The sequence below is a fragment of the Neolamprologus multifasciatus genome, chromosome 13 (assembly GCF_963576455.1).
Source record: "Neolamprologus multifasciatus chromosome 13, fNeoMul1.2, whole genome shotgun sequence".
Classification (NCBI taxonomy): domain Eukaryota; kingdom Metazoa; phylum Chordata; class Actinopteri; order Cichliformes; family Cichlidae; genus Neolamprologus; species Neolamprologus multifasciatus.
In genome coordinates, this window is record NC_140451.1 from 32,406,834 (window position 1) to 32,423,714 (window position 16,881).

Sequence of the window (16,881 nt, forward strand, 5' to 3'; positions counted from 1 at the left end):
AATTACAAAAATAAATTTTAAACGTTTAATGCATCTAAAGAAAAATTAGGTTTACCATTAAGAGGTGATAAATACTTCTTTTCCAAATTTGGGAAATTCTTGTGCAGCCGTTAAAATGATGATGACACGAAATAAATTAATGAAATCAAATCAAATAAAACATAACTGCTATATCTTGTGTTACTGTGATCATGCGTGTTTGCGCCACACGTTGAAGGATCTCAGCTTCCTTATGAAATGGAGCTTTTTGTATCCAGCATCTGTGTTGAGCTTCCAGTTCAGCCTGTTGTTGATGTGAATGTCCAGGTACTCAACGCATCAACATCCCAGGATAGACACGGGTGTTGTAGCCATTCTCGCTTTATGACATCTCTCTGGTCTTTTTCACATTAAGAAGCAGATCATTTCTCCAAGACTACTCAAATAAAACCATCCACTCGTGCTCTCCTACCCGTCACTAATGCATCCAAACTTTCTGAGTATTTCTGCAGGTGGCGTGACTCGGAGTTGGACTGAAAGTCTCAGGTGTTCACGGTAAATGGACTGGAGACAGCACGGTCTCCTGTGGAGCTGCTCTAATGCACATGAGCAAATCAGACAGAGCTCAGTGTGATGTCCTGCAGCCTGTCTGTCAGGGCTGATCCCTGAGATGGTGGAAATGTTTGCTGACATCTCCTGCAGCTTCTCTCTCAGTGCAAACCCCCCCCCCCCCCCCCCAAACTGCATCACCACCACATTTCAAGGAGCTCACCAAACATAGGCCACCATATAACAACAACATCTGTTAGAGAGCTATCATCTGCTGAGAGCAGATTAAGCGCATTAAGAGCTCCCATTAACAGAGACGAACGAGTCCGGTTCTCTTCGCCTCGACACCTTAAACATCCCTTTAACTGGCATCACACTGACGATGGATGATGAGTCATTTTGTAATTGGGGGAAGTTTTAGACGAGAATCTAGAATAGCTTTTTAAAACGTTCATAAGTGAGATTTGTCCTCCCTAAAGTGCTGCCGCATTTCATGATGAAAGTCATCAGGCCTATAATTATGTTATTGCCATTGTTTGTTTTTGTACAGTGGTTGAGGTTCGATCTGAAGTCATTTTAATTCCTATTTTTCACCCATGATCTATGATTGTATATTCATTTTACTATCATGTCTCCTCTTGGTTGTCTGCGCTTTTATTCTAAGGTGAAGTGGATAAATCGGATCAATGCAGAATATTTGTTCTGTTTAGAAAGGTCACGTTGTTGTTTCAGCGTACTGGAAGTCATAGAGTCACAAAACTATTGAATGGTCAAGCAGACAAGTACATTAAGAAAGTATTAAGTACCAACACTGAAAAACACTTGAAAGTTATTACATTCAATTCAATTTCAATTCAATTTCAATTCAATTCAATTCAATTTTATTTATATAGCGCCAAATCACAACAAAAGTCGCCTCAAGGCGCTTCATAGATACAGAGAAAAACCCAACAATCATATGACCCCCTATGAGCAAGCACTTTGGCGACAGTGGGAAGGAAAAACTCCCTTTTAACAGGAAGAAACCTCCGGCAGAACCAGGCTCAGGGAGGGGCGGGGCCATCTGCTGTGATTGGTTGGGGTGAGAGAAGGAAGACAGGATAAAGACATGCTGTGGAAGAGAGACAGAGGTTAATAACAGATATGATTCAATACAGAGAGGTCTGTTAATACATAGTGAGTGAGAAAGGTGACTGGAAAGGAAAAACTCAATGCATCATGGGAATCCCCGGCAGCCTACGTCTATTGCAGCATAACTAAGGGATACATGCATGTATCAGAACGTGTTGCGAGTTCATACGTTTGTCTCCAGTTTCTTTATTCAGAGTTTGTTCTTTACTGACATTCAGTAGATTCATTCTTGTGATCACTATTCGATTTTTAATAAAGTCAGTTATCAGTGGCTGTAGGGGCACCAGCTCATGTTACCTCATAGGTATCATTTTACCATTGATTTGGAGATCAGCTTGTTAGACTCATCACAGCAGCACTTTCCAGTTCAGTTGAGATTAATGCTGAAATAATCACGCAGACACACGAAGCAACAGCTCGTGAATGTTCTAAATGTATGTCCGAATGCAGACTGCTGCTTGCACTTACAATACTGTAATTTTCTGCTGCTCATTCCTGTGCAATATCCCATCTGCCCTCCCGTCATATTTCTTTACAAGATTTTCTTATTTAATCACTAGTGTACATATATTTATATTTATAGATACATATATATGTAGTCATCTTTTCTCTTTTACCATGTCTCTCTAATATTTTGCTCCTTACTATTTTTCTATTTTTTTATTATTTTATTATTTTATTATATTTTATTATATTTTCTCCTACTGTATCATGCTGCTGAGTGACTGCTGCTCGTCAAACACATTTCATTGCAATGTTGACCCTGTGCTAACTTGCATATGACAAATAAAACTGAAAACTGGAAAACACTTACAAGGCAGATGATTTCTCAACTATCATGGAGACACTGGCTAACTTTTACTTAATGCTTCAGTCTTTGTCTCAGTACCCTGATGAGGAAAATGGTAGCCAGGCCTAAAATCTATAACTTCTTTATGTAATCAGATATAAACTAATGTCCAGCATGCTGAAGAGGAATGTTATTGGATGCTAGCTTGCTAAATATGCAGTAGTGGTTCTGCCAGTTTTCTTTGAGTGATATGAAACTGAAAGAAAGTAGATTTGATTAATGATTAATGATTGATTATGGATTTTAAACCTGCAGTTGTTATGTCTCGGTGACCATTGTTATGTTATTAATATAGAATAATGATAATGAGTCCAGCTGGGTTTTCATGATGGCTGCAGACTGGCAAGACATGCTTCTAAAAGGACTTTGGCCTCAAGCACAGACTGTATATAAAAGATGTATAATATATAATAATATATAGTATATATAATATTCTAATTATTCTAATATTTAGTATAATATAATCAGAATAAGAATACTTTATTGATCCCTGGGGGAAATTATTTTTTGTTACAGTGCTCCATTATAAACAAACATTAACAAGACAGACAATACGCTAACTGAGAATAGTACTATATATATATATATATACATACATACATACATAAAGTCACTTATTAATAAATAGCTGAAAAAGAAACATGTGCAGCTGTAGCAGTAACCAGTGTGTTAAGTGGAGCCACAGGCAGGAAAGATCTCCTGTGTCGTTCAGTGGTGCATCATGGGTAATCTCAGTCTCTCACTGAACGAGCTCCTGTGACTGACCAGCACGTCATGGAGTGGGTGGGAGGTGTTATCCAACATTGTCTTTATCTTGGACAACATCCGCCTCTCCGACACCACCTTGAGGGAGTCCAGCTCCATCCCCACAACATTACTGGCCTTACGGATCAGTTTATCGAGTCTGTTGGCATCTGCTACCCTCAGCCTGCTCCCCCAGCATGCAACAGCATAGAGGATCGCACTGGCCACAACTTCTGAAGATTGCAGGTCTCTGTGCAGTGGCTGAAGTCTGTGGTGTAGAGGGTGAAGAGGAAGGGGGAGAGGCCCTGTGGTGCCCCTGTGTTGCTGATTACCTTGTGAGACACACACTGTGGGAGACGTACATATTGTGGTCTTCCTGTCAGGTAATGAACAATCCAGGACACCAGAGAAGCATCCGCCTGCATCGCTGCTAACTTATCACCCAGGAGGGTCGGCCTGATGGTGTTGAAACACTAGAAAAGTCAAAAAACATGACCCTCACAGTGCTCGCCGGCTGGTCCAGATGGGTGTAAACACGATTGAGCAGGTAGATGATGGCAGCGAACTGAAGGGGAAATATATATAAAAGATGAGTGTAGTCATGATGATGCCTCATTTGTTCTGATATTTCATTGGTCCTTTATTATTACTATTATTAGCAGTAATGTGTCTGTGTGTTGTGCTCTTACAATTTATCGCTGTAGCTTGCTAATCAAGCTAGCTAGCATTAGCTTATAACTTCATGTTCCAGCCTCTCGTTAAAAATATGAAAACTTCTTTGGAGTCCAAACACAAAAACCAAAGCTTCAAAATGCAGGATTGGAAACTAGTGGGTGATGATGTCACTGTTACTTCATCCATCTGTTATAGTCTCTATGCTGTCTCTGCTTTGAAGTTTGGTATTTTAATATGGAAAGCTGTGGGGCAACACCAAATCACAGCAATAGTTGCCTCAGGGGGGGATAGTCGACGCATTAGCCAGTGAGCATATCCAGAATAATCCTCCTTCTGACACTTATGGATTAAATGATCTTCATATTTTATACAGAATGACTAGAAAATGAGGATAAATTCACTGGGTGCCATCAGAGGGTGTCATCCTATTACCTTCAACAGGAACTGAAATGCCTTTGCACCCACAGCTCTCACTGCTCAGAGGCCTTTCAAATGTCTCTTTAAAGCAGAGCTTCCTAAAGTGTGGGGCCCGCCCCCTATGGGGGGCCAGAGCCATTGCAGGGGGGGGTGCGGTATGAAAAAAAAAGAACGCTTGGACACTGCTAGCATAATTGACAGGTTTTTGACGGGGTGTCCACACAAACGCAACACAGGAGATGAAGCATCACCAATCGTGGGGCGATCGTGGCTCAAGAGTTTGGAGTTCGCCTTGTAATCGGAAGGTTGGAGCCGGTTCGAGCCCCGGCTTGGACAGTCTCGGTCGTTGTGTCCTTGGGCAAGACACTTCACCTGTTGCCTACTGGTGGTGGTCAGAGGGCCCGGTGGCGCCAGTGTCCGGCAGCCTCGCCTCTGTCAGCGCACCAGGGTGGCTGTGGCTACAATGTAGCTGCCATCACGTGTGTATTTTGTCTCTATCTGCCATTCTGCAATTCATCTCATGTAAAACATAACGTGGCGCACAGCTTGACATGAAAAAAGGCACGTACCTTTGATGTTGCGTAACGAACTCTGTATTCCTCGTCCACACGTAAACGCAAAAAAAGGAGTTTTAAAAAATCTCAGTTTTCGGTGATTCGAAACGCCGTTTACGTGGACGAAACAGCTGCGTGTTCAAAAATACCCGTGTAGGTGCCGACGTAGCGTAAAAGAGTTAGTAGTTTATTTTCTTACGACCTGTAATTTATTGCAGATTACTTGTATTTGCTTAATTGTTTACTAAATGTTTGAGGTGTGAAATAAACGCAATGGAGCAAAAAATGGGCGTGTGTGGTTGTGGGGCCTAGCAAATACAAGTTTGGGAACCATTTCTTTAAAGGACTCCCAGATTGACTGACGCTCTTTTACAATCTGCCTCAAGTGGCCGTTAATGGAATTGCAGTTCTGGACACTGAAGCACACTGACTTCATATTACTTCATATCCCTGAGGTTGAGCTTTTGAGCTGTGAGCTGAGCCTTTTTTGGGCAAAAATGAAAATAAGACGGACTGATATGAATTGTTTTAGAATTTGTGCTTTACTCTGAAAGCAGAATCGCCTTATCAGCTGTGCCCGAGCTTCCTCCACCTGTCACCGGCTGAGACCGCAGGAAATCCCATTCCAGTGACTCCAGCGTCGCTGCCGCGGTTTCAAACGTCCCCGTGGGGAGAGCGTGTAAATACTGTGTTGCCATGTTGGACAGGAATCCACCTTTTAGCGGAAGGCGCTCACCGCGCAGAGCTGTGCGCGTGCTCCTGCCATGCAGGCAGCTTAAGATAAGAAAAACCGGATCTGGTTTCCGCGAAGAGCGCAAGTATCCGCTGGAACGGACTTCCCAACGCGGCAGCGCGGAGGGATAAACGAGCCACGGACACGAGCAAAGCGCGTTTGTTCCGTGCGTGTGTCCGCGGCTGGACGGGCAGCAGGCTGACACGACTATTTGTCGCACGTCAGCTGATCGGCGCTGCTCTTTCTGAAGGCCGAAGCCTCGGGTTTGGGAAAATACGCACACGCGCTTCCACCTTCGCAGGATCGGCGGCTGGCCTGACATCATTGGCTGGCGGTTAGGAATGAATCATCGCCTTCCCCGGGGGGGTTCGGGGATGCTGTCGCTGTCATAGCACCCATAAAATCCCTCGGACACGCAGACCCACCCTCTGCGCTCTGCTGTTTTAAAGCCGTCTCGTCTTTGAAACCAGCATGGAGGAAATCTTGAGGAAGCTGCAGAAAGACGCGTCCGGCCACAAACACAAAGGCATCCGCGATGCCTGCGTCTACGCCTGCGGTGAGTGCACGGCAGCCCCTCCGGGCTCTTTGTCAACAGGAGGCGGAGGGAGAGCAGGGATGAGGGGAACCTGCGACTTCTCACCTGCTTTTAGCTTTTAGGAACCCGAGAGCAGCTCCTGCACTCAGCCCAGAGGCTGTGAAGGCAAAAAGCCAGGACATCTTTAGGACCATAACAGATTCATCTGAGCAGCCACGGTGCCATATGGCTGCCATGCCCCTGTGCTGAGCTCCGCACCTGTTTTATAATGCCAAATGTCAGCCTTTCTTAAAGAAATACGGTAAATGCTCCAGTCAGGCTTTAGACGATTAGATTGGATCGTTATAGAAAAACACACAAGGCAAATATTTGCTGATTCATTAGTGCAATAAGTTGGGAGTATTTGACAGAGACGAAGAAAGCATGAAGGAGCTTCTTCAGAGGTTTCCAGACTGAGCAGAAACTCTTTGCTGTCTCATTACTGTCTGTCTGCACAGTTCAGTGCTTTTCACGAGTTCTCGCCTCAGCGAGAGACACGAGCTTCACTGTGGAGGGAAATATAGAAACAAAGGAGTCCTGCTCTGGTTTCTTTATGAAATAAAATGTAGTTAATATGGTTTAAAATGTCTTAATAATATTTATGCACCAAAGAGTTCACACACACATCACATCAAGCAATAACAAAAACGGACACACCATGGTGTTCAAGCTCCCACACTGTTTTGGAATTATTATTATTATTATAGTTATAATAATAATAATAATAATAATAATAATAATAGTAATAATAATAATAATAATGATAATAATGATAATAATAATAATAATAATGAGTAGCAAAGTCTGATTGGGACTCCAGCCAACATAGCTTCATTATCCAGGTGGATGAATTATGACAGAAATTCTCAGAGTTGTTATGAGAAACCCAATTATCACATGAAGCTAAAAGAGTTTAATGCTTCAGGCTGCAAATCTGATTGTTTTTGCAGTAAAATTGGGCCTTTTAACAAGAAAGTAAATGAGGATTGAATCCTCTGTGGTGTCAGCCCCAAGTGGACGTTAGTGGAACTGCAGTTTTTAGCACTTCTGCATCACTGTGTGATCTTTCAGTTCTGCAGGATGAGTTTTTGGAACAAGGCTGATGGCGTACAGGTGAACTGTGGATACGGAGGGTCATCAAGTTAGAGCTCGGTTTGAATCCTGTCAAATAATCCTCTGAGCTTTGTTACACTTAATCCAGCAAGCTAGAAACCGGCAATGACCTTTCACAAACGAATCATGCGGCCGAACACAAATCATGTGACTTTCAGTGACAACAATGAGAACGAGCCACAGAAGCCAAAATATATAAGCACACGGTGAAAAACGATTTCCACCGACGTCAGCGAGGAGACTGTTAGCATTAAACGGGTCAGCGTGACCTTTTAGTGGCAGGTGGAACTCATTGAGACAGCAAGGAGAGAATGAGTTCAGGTTGCGCTGAAGAAGGGGTCATTGTGTACTCGTAAACACACACACACACCTATTTGGGTATGTCCAAAGAGCCCTTTCCAGGCACATGCTTGCATATACACACATATACACACATATACACACATGCACAAAAGGCCTGAACTGTGACTTTCCAAAAAGGATGATATCATATATCAGTTGTTTGCTCTTTTCGTCACAGACCGCTCGCATGAATAGAAACACGCCCACAGCATCAGTCACTGTGCAGGTCATGGTCGTCTGCGGATGTAAAGGATGCTGAACAGATGATGCAGAGAACATATGTGAGAGAGTTCAGTGCAGGGACCAAGCTGCTGTTCACTAAGCTTTGGCAGACACAGAAAGTATGACGCACGTGCAGAGATTTATGGCAGATTTTAGAGATGTCAGCAAGTCTCATATTTCACCTTTTTGCTGGAAAAACGTGGCACGCAGTCAGAGTTGGTTGGAAGTTTAAAGAGGAGGTGAAAGTTTCTCTCTGAGCTCACCGAGGTCACGTTAGGAGGAGGATGCAGCGTGCGCTGTGACTGTCGGCCGGCTTTCAACATAATGTGACTGTACAGATGTTTTGGTGTTTGGTTTTCTTAAAGTACAAGCTCACGTTTAATGTGGGGCATCCTGTTTCAGGCATTCATGCTGAATCTGTAATTTTAACAGAAATGAGTCAGCTAGCCCCGCATCTTTCAGTCAGGCGTCACGTGAATAAGATCCAATCCTTTCCTTTTTCAGGCAGTAAATCAATCTGCATGTGGTGCTGTAGTGAGTATTTGTGTCTGTGGGACTGAGTCAAAGTAGAGTGCAGTGTTTGTGTTCATGGTAATGAAAGTAGCGTCACTCAGCGGCTCGCTGGGTTCAGAGGTTGTTGGCATGAGAACATATTCAATGCAGAATATTTCTTCAACTGTTTCGCATGTTTGTGCTGATTGAAATGCAGCTTTTCATTCATGGACTCTCTATGAATGAAAATGACTCTGTCTGTTTCTTTGTTCCAATAGAAATGCTTCAGTCTCAGAATGGATCAGCAAAGATTTCCCCTTCACAGCTTCGGTAAGTTGAACGTGACAGATTTTCTTCTCGAAAGCGTGAAAATAAAAATGTGTAATTAGAACCTGCTGACAGTCTGTGGTTTGTTTTGAAGGAGGCGTCTTCCACAGTGTGAAACGTTCCTGCCTTTAGCTAACCTGATAGTGTTCATTCATTCTCTTCTGCTTATCCTTATCGGGGCTGGAGCCCGTCCCAGCTATTGTGGGGCGAGAGGCCGGGTACACCCTGGACAAATCGCCAGTCTGTCACCGATAACTGAATACTGAAATTTAAACTGGACTTTGTGGCTTAAAACATCAGTTTTGTCAAAGCTGCCTGATTTGAATAGATTAAAATGACAGAGGAGTCATTTCTGAGTTGATAATGCAAATACTGAGCGCGAGCTCTGAGCTCGGCTTCAGTTTGGACGTTTGATCGTCAGAGAAGTGATCAGTTTAAACTGCAGTAGCTGGACACACTGACAGCTAAAAACTCATCTGTTCAAATCTGCATCTTCACTAAGATTGTTGTTTATTGTTTATTTTATCTTGTGCTTTTGTTTATGTGCTGTTCTTTATTGTCATTGTTCTATTTTGTTTTATTCTATTGTTAAATGTTAAATGTCCTTGGGTGTCTTGAAAGGCACTTTTAAATAAAATGTATTATTATTATTATTATTATTATGTGTATCTGAGGCTACTTTGACAAGCACGACCCTTTTTTGGGCTGTCAGATATACACTGTGATCATAGACTATTTACAGATAGATATACATTTTCTATGTAGTTTTGTAGTATTGCTTCTTGAGTTTTTGCTTTTTATTCGATTTATCCAATCCAATTTTCTTTATAAAGCACTTTAAAATACCCAGCACAGGAACAAAGTGCTGTACAGAAAATAAGTTAAAACAATAGAATAACAGAAAACAGCAAAAATAAATAAATAAAACACATAAAACATAAAATTAAAACAGCCCTATATTAAAACAAAAACAAGATAAAACAGCATCGAATCACCTAAAAACCACTAAAATAAAAAATAAAAAACCAACATCTCACGTGGTGTCAAAGGTCAGGGTAAAGAGGTGGGTTTTCAAGAGTGACTAAAAACAGATAAAGAACTGGCCTGTCTAATCTCTAATTTAGTTTAAATTGTTTGAAAATGCCTAGTTTTATTTAATTTTATTTATTTTTTGAGTTATTATTGTATAGAGATTTAAGTACATCACTACAGGTGTTAAAATAAAAACACATGAATTTTTTAAAGCAGTTGACTCGGTAAACAAATCAGCTGGCCAGCAGGGGGCGACTCCTCTGGTTAAAAAGGCCGTATTTCCCATTTGACCCTTGACCTCAGTAAACACTTTCACTAGTTTCAAATCTTATTTAACACAGTGTTATATTTATTTTATATACATTTAATTAATTAATTTAATTAATTAAAACAAAGGTCGATCAAATGGACCAATACGGCAATGCCATGATGATCCATTTGGCAAAATAAATCCATTGGGTATCCTTGTTGGTCTTCAGACAACAATTCTGATGGCTAAAGAACCAAATGGGACAGGCAAAAAAAAAAATAAAAAAAATAAAAAAAATAAAAAATTAATTTAATTTAATTTAATTTAATTTAATTTAATTTAATTTAGTTTAATTTAATTTAATTTAATTTAATTTATTTATTTATTATTTATTCACTAGTTTCAAATCTATATTTATTTTGTGAGTTTGGTCCCCGTCACAATAAAAGCAATGATAGGTACAGCTGCAGTATTTTTCTTGTTATCGTACAGTTTAACTCAGAGTTTTCAGTATTTTTATTATTTAAATGAGTACGAGAGCACCACACACTACAAGCTAAAAGAGCTGAGAGAAAAAGCAGTGTTGATAACACCTGAGCTCTCTAATGTAAGAGTTTGTGTTACTGAGTCCAAGTGCTTTTGTGCTATCACCTATTAAATCATTCCAAAAAACCCAGTTGGACATTTTTAGAGTTCAGTGATCTCTTGGTGGAGTTTTTTATTTAGAGGGACGCAAAAATATGATCTGCCTGATTCTTGCAGTCGCTGTAGTGAGTTTGAAATCCAGTAATCTGTGACTGTTTCTGTGAGTAAAGCTCAGTAAAGTGTAAAGTGGATGGAGCTGCTGCTGCTGGTGGCCAGCAGCTCGTGATGGTCCCGTAAATTCCCAACACGGCATGAATTATTCACGTGATAATCTGTGTTGTTTTATTAGAGCGTATTAGATTAAATATTGATGATAATGTCTTTGTAATATAGTGCCATGATTTCTCTAGTAGTGTGTTCTTCTGGCTCTACAGATAAGACTTCATGCCTGTTATCTCTGAAGGAGAGGTGCTAAAGAACAGACTGATGGAAGATTAGTTTATAATGTATTTAATTATAAATAATCAAATTCAAAAGTGACTGTTTGGTGTTTAAATGACAAATTCTCAATGTTTTTCACCCAAATGTTTGCCTTTTTATTGTCTTTTGACTTTGTTGTCTGTGTTGTTTGTTGCTCATAAATGCTCTGGTTGTGTGTAACTACCGTGCAAACTGTGGCACAGCCTGCTTGAGTGGTCGAGTTGTGGCAGCTCAGAGCAGCCTGAGAGCGCAGAGATGAAGCTCAGTATCCTGTAATCAGCAGCAGAGCGCGGTGACTCAACCAACCACAAATAACAAGAGGGAGATGGAGGCCGAGCGAGTGGAAAGAGAGAGGGAAGAAACGGCGGGAGAAGCAGCACAGTGGCTGGTTTACACAAAGATACCTGCGTGAAGCTACAGTGAAAAGCTTATTTAGCAAAGGATGTGGTTGCTGAGATTATTTGGGTTCCCAGGGCAAAGTTTTAAGCTTAGCATTTTGCTCGTGTGACGGGCGGATCTGACTGAGAAACCAGCTGACATTGTGAGCTCGTGTAGTGTGATATGATTGGCCCACCCTGCCGCAGACTTTGCTTTATATCCTTCTGGATGTTATTGTGGGCCACAATTTATTAAACAGACACCATGTTGTACAGAGTGACTTGAAACCAGCAGTAAACTCATCAGGAAAGAGGTTAATTGAGCACGACCTTAGCAAGAAAACAGTGTGGCACTTCTGCAAGCTGCTTTGCAACCCACCTCCAGCCCAGCCCATATGCAGCTCTAAGGACACAAGAACTAGAATGTAGTTCAACTTCATGACTTACGCTCCCCTCACCCATCAGACCGGTTGGCCAATGAAACCTTTTGCCAGACAAGAGAAGCTCAAGTAAATTGCTCCTCCTGACTCGTTACTCTAACGATTGTAAACGATAATGCTTCGGTTTTGGAGGAGGGCACAGATTTATGATGGAGGTGAAAAAGGAGACGTTCTGATAATCTGCACACACAGTTTCACAGCCTTTAAGAGATATTCCACCTATGCAACATAACCATTTTCAACCACTAATCATTGATGAGAACTCACTTATTAAAAGCTTAATTTATTAACTTCCACTCGAAGATTTATTCACTCCATATTTAGCATTTTTTTCTGTTCCAAAATCTGTGTTCGCTCACTGTATTGACACCAATCCCTGACTGCCTGTGATCGTGTCAGCTAATCTTCAGAGATTGTAGAGAGCTGTGATTGCACTGCCTGCATTACTGTGTTGTGTTTGCTTCCAGAGAGCGATGTCTGCTGCCTCTACAGATGGCTCTGGAGTCAAAAAACACCAAACTGGGACAGACTGCACTTACTGGCATGCAGGTACTGGAAGACACAAATGTATAAATACAGGTTTTATTTATTTATTTGGATTTTATTCGTCTTTATTTAAACCTTTCTGATTGAACTTTGACACCAGCTTAAAGTGGAATGTACAAACTGAAGCTGTAGCTTTTCTCTACACAGAAACTCCTGTGTGAGGACAGGTTTGTGGGTGGAGCTAGTGTGGACGTGGAGGCACTGGAGAAACAGCTGCTCAGCCAGATGTTGGAGGCTATCAGAGTTACCCCATCTCTCCATGAAGACTTGCAGGTGGAAGTTATGAAAGTAAGACCTGGGAAGGTGTTTTTGGGGCTGAAATGATGACAGATGCTTGTACTTGTGTCATGCATGAAACTTCCAGGCTTCGTGGTGGTGCAGTCGGTGCTGTCCTTGGTGCTGAAAATTGTTCTGTGAAACTGGACTGCTCATCATGTAGCTATACTTAATGTGAACACACTTCAAATAGTGTCAATTTCTAATCATTTAGACCCCAAAACTGATGTTATTTTCTAACATTGACTTTATTTTCCTGGAGCACGCTCCTTAGTGCACTTAGCCTGTGGAAAGTGGACCTGCTGTGGCAGCGATTTCCACCTCCATATTTTATTCTTGGACTCTACTGGAATAGGTTTGCATGATTGCATGATTACTTATTATAAATAAGTATCTTATTTGGCCTTTGTACAGCTCCCGTGTCATCCTTTGCCTGAAATAAGCTGGTTTAGCTCCTCCCCCTTTTGCTGTTACTGACCAGCTTTCTTCTGATTGGCCCTTGTAAAGGGCCAATCAGACTGAGCCAACAGTTTTTAGAGCATCCTGAGCTTTTGGCTCACAGCTATTAATTATATATACATTAACTTCGTTTGCAGCTTTGGGCATAGTTAATATGGAAATAAAGCAGTTTAGCACTTTATGATAATGATAACAGCTCCACTTTAAGTTCAGTAGAGGGATGTAGTGTACAGCTGAAGGGAAACGCTGCAGCTTTTAACGCTTCCTGTGAGCTCTCTGCTCATCTTTTTCTTTCCCACGTTCCTTTTCTTGTTTCTCAGATCTTTCCAATTTGTGTTTAACTTATTGTGAACTTCTTTTGATGCAGTGCTTACATTTGCAATCAGGTTATATCAGCTAAAGTCGTTTTCATGACCTGTTAAATCTGTCTGCCAGTGTTTTAAAAGACAAGAGAAGCGTCGCCTCAGAATTAGCCCTGCTTATTAAGAGTGTGTTTCTCCTGTGTGCAGGTCCTGCTCTGTATCACCTACTCACCAAACTTTGACATTAATGGAGACTCCATCCTCCGGATTGCTGAGGTAGGGAAGCCTGAGACTGATGTGACTCATCTTCATAATCAGATACATGAGCTTTTACTTGGCAGTAAATAAATGCATAAATAAATACATTCACAGACTTCATCGCTGTGCAGAAATTTCTTTCCTGGATTCTTTTTCCAGCTCTTACATTAACCCTTTAAAACCGGTCTGAGCGGGCACGCTCTGTTTTGCATAACTATTTTAAAATCCCGGTAGCTCTGCAACCACGTGAGCTAGCGCAGTAATTTTTTTTGCATATGAAACCGGAGGAGTTGTACTTACATCTTATGCCATCAGCTTGTCCTCGGTCACAGTTTCCTTCCACATATAGCTTTGCAAAAACTGCATAAAAAGCACTTGCAGCAACAAAAACATAATATTCCAGAAACACGCTTTGCTGATCCGATCAGCTGTTTGTAACACTTCCTACGTTGGAATAGACGTCAGTGCGAACTATCGCATGTCCGCCATGACCTGCCCGAAACCGGAAGTGACGTCATTTTTGCGGAAATGTAGTTTTTTACCATCAGGGCCTCATGAGCCTATACTGGTGTTTTTAAAAGTTATGTTTGACTTTATGACTTTCTGTGTGGTTTCTGGGATGCTTAGGACTCATATTGCACTGCTGGAAATAGTTTATTTTGATGCATATGCTGCTTTTTTGCAAATTTGCACTATAATATTTATTTTCATTTTTCCTGCAGTATATAAAAATTGGTGTATTTCAAAAATAAAACTATGAAGACACTCAAAATAAATTTCCTGTGGTGGGAAACTAGTTTGTGCAACTTTTTTGTATTTACAGTTTTGAGGGATAAGCCTCTTAAATTTCTCTAACTAGAAATATATGTTAAAAAAACAAAAATGATTTTCAATTGTTTTGTAGTTTATTGCACTTTTTTGCAATTTATGTAATTACTATGCACTTAATGCGGACATATTATTAAAATTTGGGCTGTAATGGTTGTATTGATGTATAGCAACTTGAAATGCTCCCAAAAATGGCTCCACAGCATGTAAACATATAATATAAGCTCTGGCAGACTTGGTTCTATGGTAGGTCTTAAAGGGTTAAGTTTTAGGCTTTTTCTGTATTGCTGTCGCCTGGAATTATTCTGAAATGATTAGACAGACTTTTATGGGCCGGACTAAACTTGGACTGGACGGCCAAACGAGCTTCACAAAGGAAAATTCAAACATGTTAAAAATAATTTTCTGTTTAGCTTGTTCCTGCATGTTGCCTCATGACGCAGACTTTTTTTCATAGTACCAGCTTTGAATAGGCTGTCTCAGACTGAACCGATGATAGAGGGCGTTGCATTTATTTTTTAAGGAAAGTGAACTGTTAGCACAGTGAGCTGAACATGGGTCTTTTTTTTTAAACTTGAAGCATTTCTCTGTCCTCACTTGCCCTCAAGCCTCGTCTCATACTGTAATCTCATCAATTATTCAGAAAAGTGAGATGGTTTTCCAACAGACACACAAACAAAGAGGCAGGGCTGTGCAGATGAAAATATTTGCCAATAAAACCAATCAAACCGTGACATGATGGAAGTACCCAGGTGTGCAGCAGGTTCACTGGCTTAGCAATCTGTACAAATCTTCTTACTCATGGTTTTTAAGGCTGTATCATCATCATATTACTGGAACACGTCTGTGTAATCTTCATCAGTTTTGCTGTAATCAAGAACATCTGTTCCCAGTACAAGCCTCAGCTTGCTTTGATTTCTGCTGAACAGTGTACTTATAATGACCATGAGAACGTATAGCTAGAGAGATTGGATAAATGTCCAGCACTGCCTGCCTGATGACATACTGCACACGTCAGGCGGTGCCCCGGCCTTGAAGGTCAGCAGGTTCAGTTCTATATTAAACTATAGATTATGCCAGAAGTGATTATATATTCAAACTGTTTCCGTCTAGTTTATCTACAATCACAATAGAGACATTAATTAAGCCCTTCTGTTTTGCTGGGTTCACAGTGAATGGGGTTTAAGAGAACAGATAACATCTTACTTGCTTTTATTTGGAGGTTTGATCACAACTGGCTTAAAATCACAAATTCAAATATGACACATCAACCCCTTCAAGGTCATCTCCTTGGGTGGCACTGCACCAGATGATAATGATAATAATGATATTAATAGTAATGATAGTTACAGTAACAGTAGTAATAGTAGTGCTCAGTGTTCTGGAACGTTATAGTGGAACTCTGCATTGACAGCCTGAGTCTGGGGGAAAAAACAGGGATGTGCTGCAGACCTGCAGCTTGGTCTTTGAGATGTAGCTGGAGTCTCAGCTCCTGTGGGTAGTGATGATCCCTGAAATTAAACTTGGGTCAAGCTGACACTGAAGTTAATGTTTGCTCTGTGTGGAACTGGTGCAGTCTGCAAGGTTTGGGACTCCCAGAAAATGCTTTTAAAATAGCAGCTGTGCTGGAAGCAGTCCAGAAGTGCTCAAGGAGACAGTTTCATTCACAAAAGTTTAAACTGGGTTGTCCGTGTTGTACGGCCACCAGCAGTAAAAACACTGATGAATAAAATTCAGAAACTTTAGTTTTTTTGCCTTGAGTCATTCTTAGACTCCCCTTTGGTCTTTATAGAACATAAAGAAGTAATCCCCCGTTTCTCGATAGCTCAGGTTCATAACTTGCTCCTTGGGCGGTTTCGTAATGGATGCCTCATTCAGTTTGGTTTATATTAGGTAAAACTGATTTGGAGTCATGAATAAAAGAACGGTGTCAAAACATCTCAAGACACTAATCAGTTCAATGCAAAGATTAGACTTTACGCTGACAGCTTACTGTACAATGGGACGTTTGGTTCTAAGTGTTCTGCAGTTCTACTGTTTATACTGAGCAGAAACGTCATGTTAGTCATTAATGTTCAGACCACCTGATCGTAGCGTGGTCGAGTGTTTTATGTCAAATGTTTTCTGTCATGTCACTTCCCCCAGCAGCAGAAGCAACATCTCCTGCAGCTAAGTGATGTTTGACGTCCATTAACAGCTCGTAAAAACCCAGTCACCATGGCGTGTTAATGGGCTCTGTGCTGTCAGGGCTGGCCATCTGGTGTGTGAGTGTATTGTGTTTGCATTGGGTCATAATTCAGGGTGGCTGGAAAGGCTGTCAGCAACACTCCATTATCATAACATCTA

General features: G+C 41.1%; 1 protein-coding gene across 2 annotated transcripts in view; it reads left to right on the plus strand.

Annotated features, from left to right (window-relative positions):
• Positions 1-5,791: 5,791 nt before the first annotated feature.
• arfgef3 (ARFGEF family member 3) overlaps positions 5,792-16,881 on the plus strand; it is a 58,088-nt gene continuing 46,998 nt past the window's right edge. For both annotated transcript variants that reach the window (XM_085182398.1, XM_085182399.1), the window contains exons 1-5: positions 5,792-6,188; positions 8,654-8,705; positions 12,334-12,415; positions 12,560-12,700; positions 13,657-13,725. In XM_085182398.1, the coding sequence (XP_085038524.1) occupies positions 6,104-6,188; positions 8,654-8,705; positions 12,334-12,415; positions 12,560-12,700; positions 13,657-13,725 (429 nt within the window). In that variant the 5' untranslated portion in view covers positions 5,792-6,103. The remainder of the gene's footprint in view (positions 6,189-8,653; positions 8,706-12,333; positions 12,416-12,559; positions 12,701-13,656; positions 13,726-16,881) is intronic.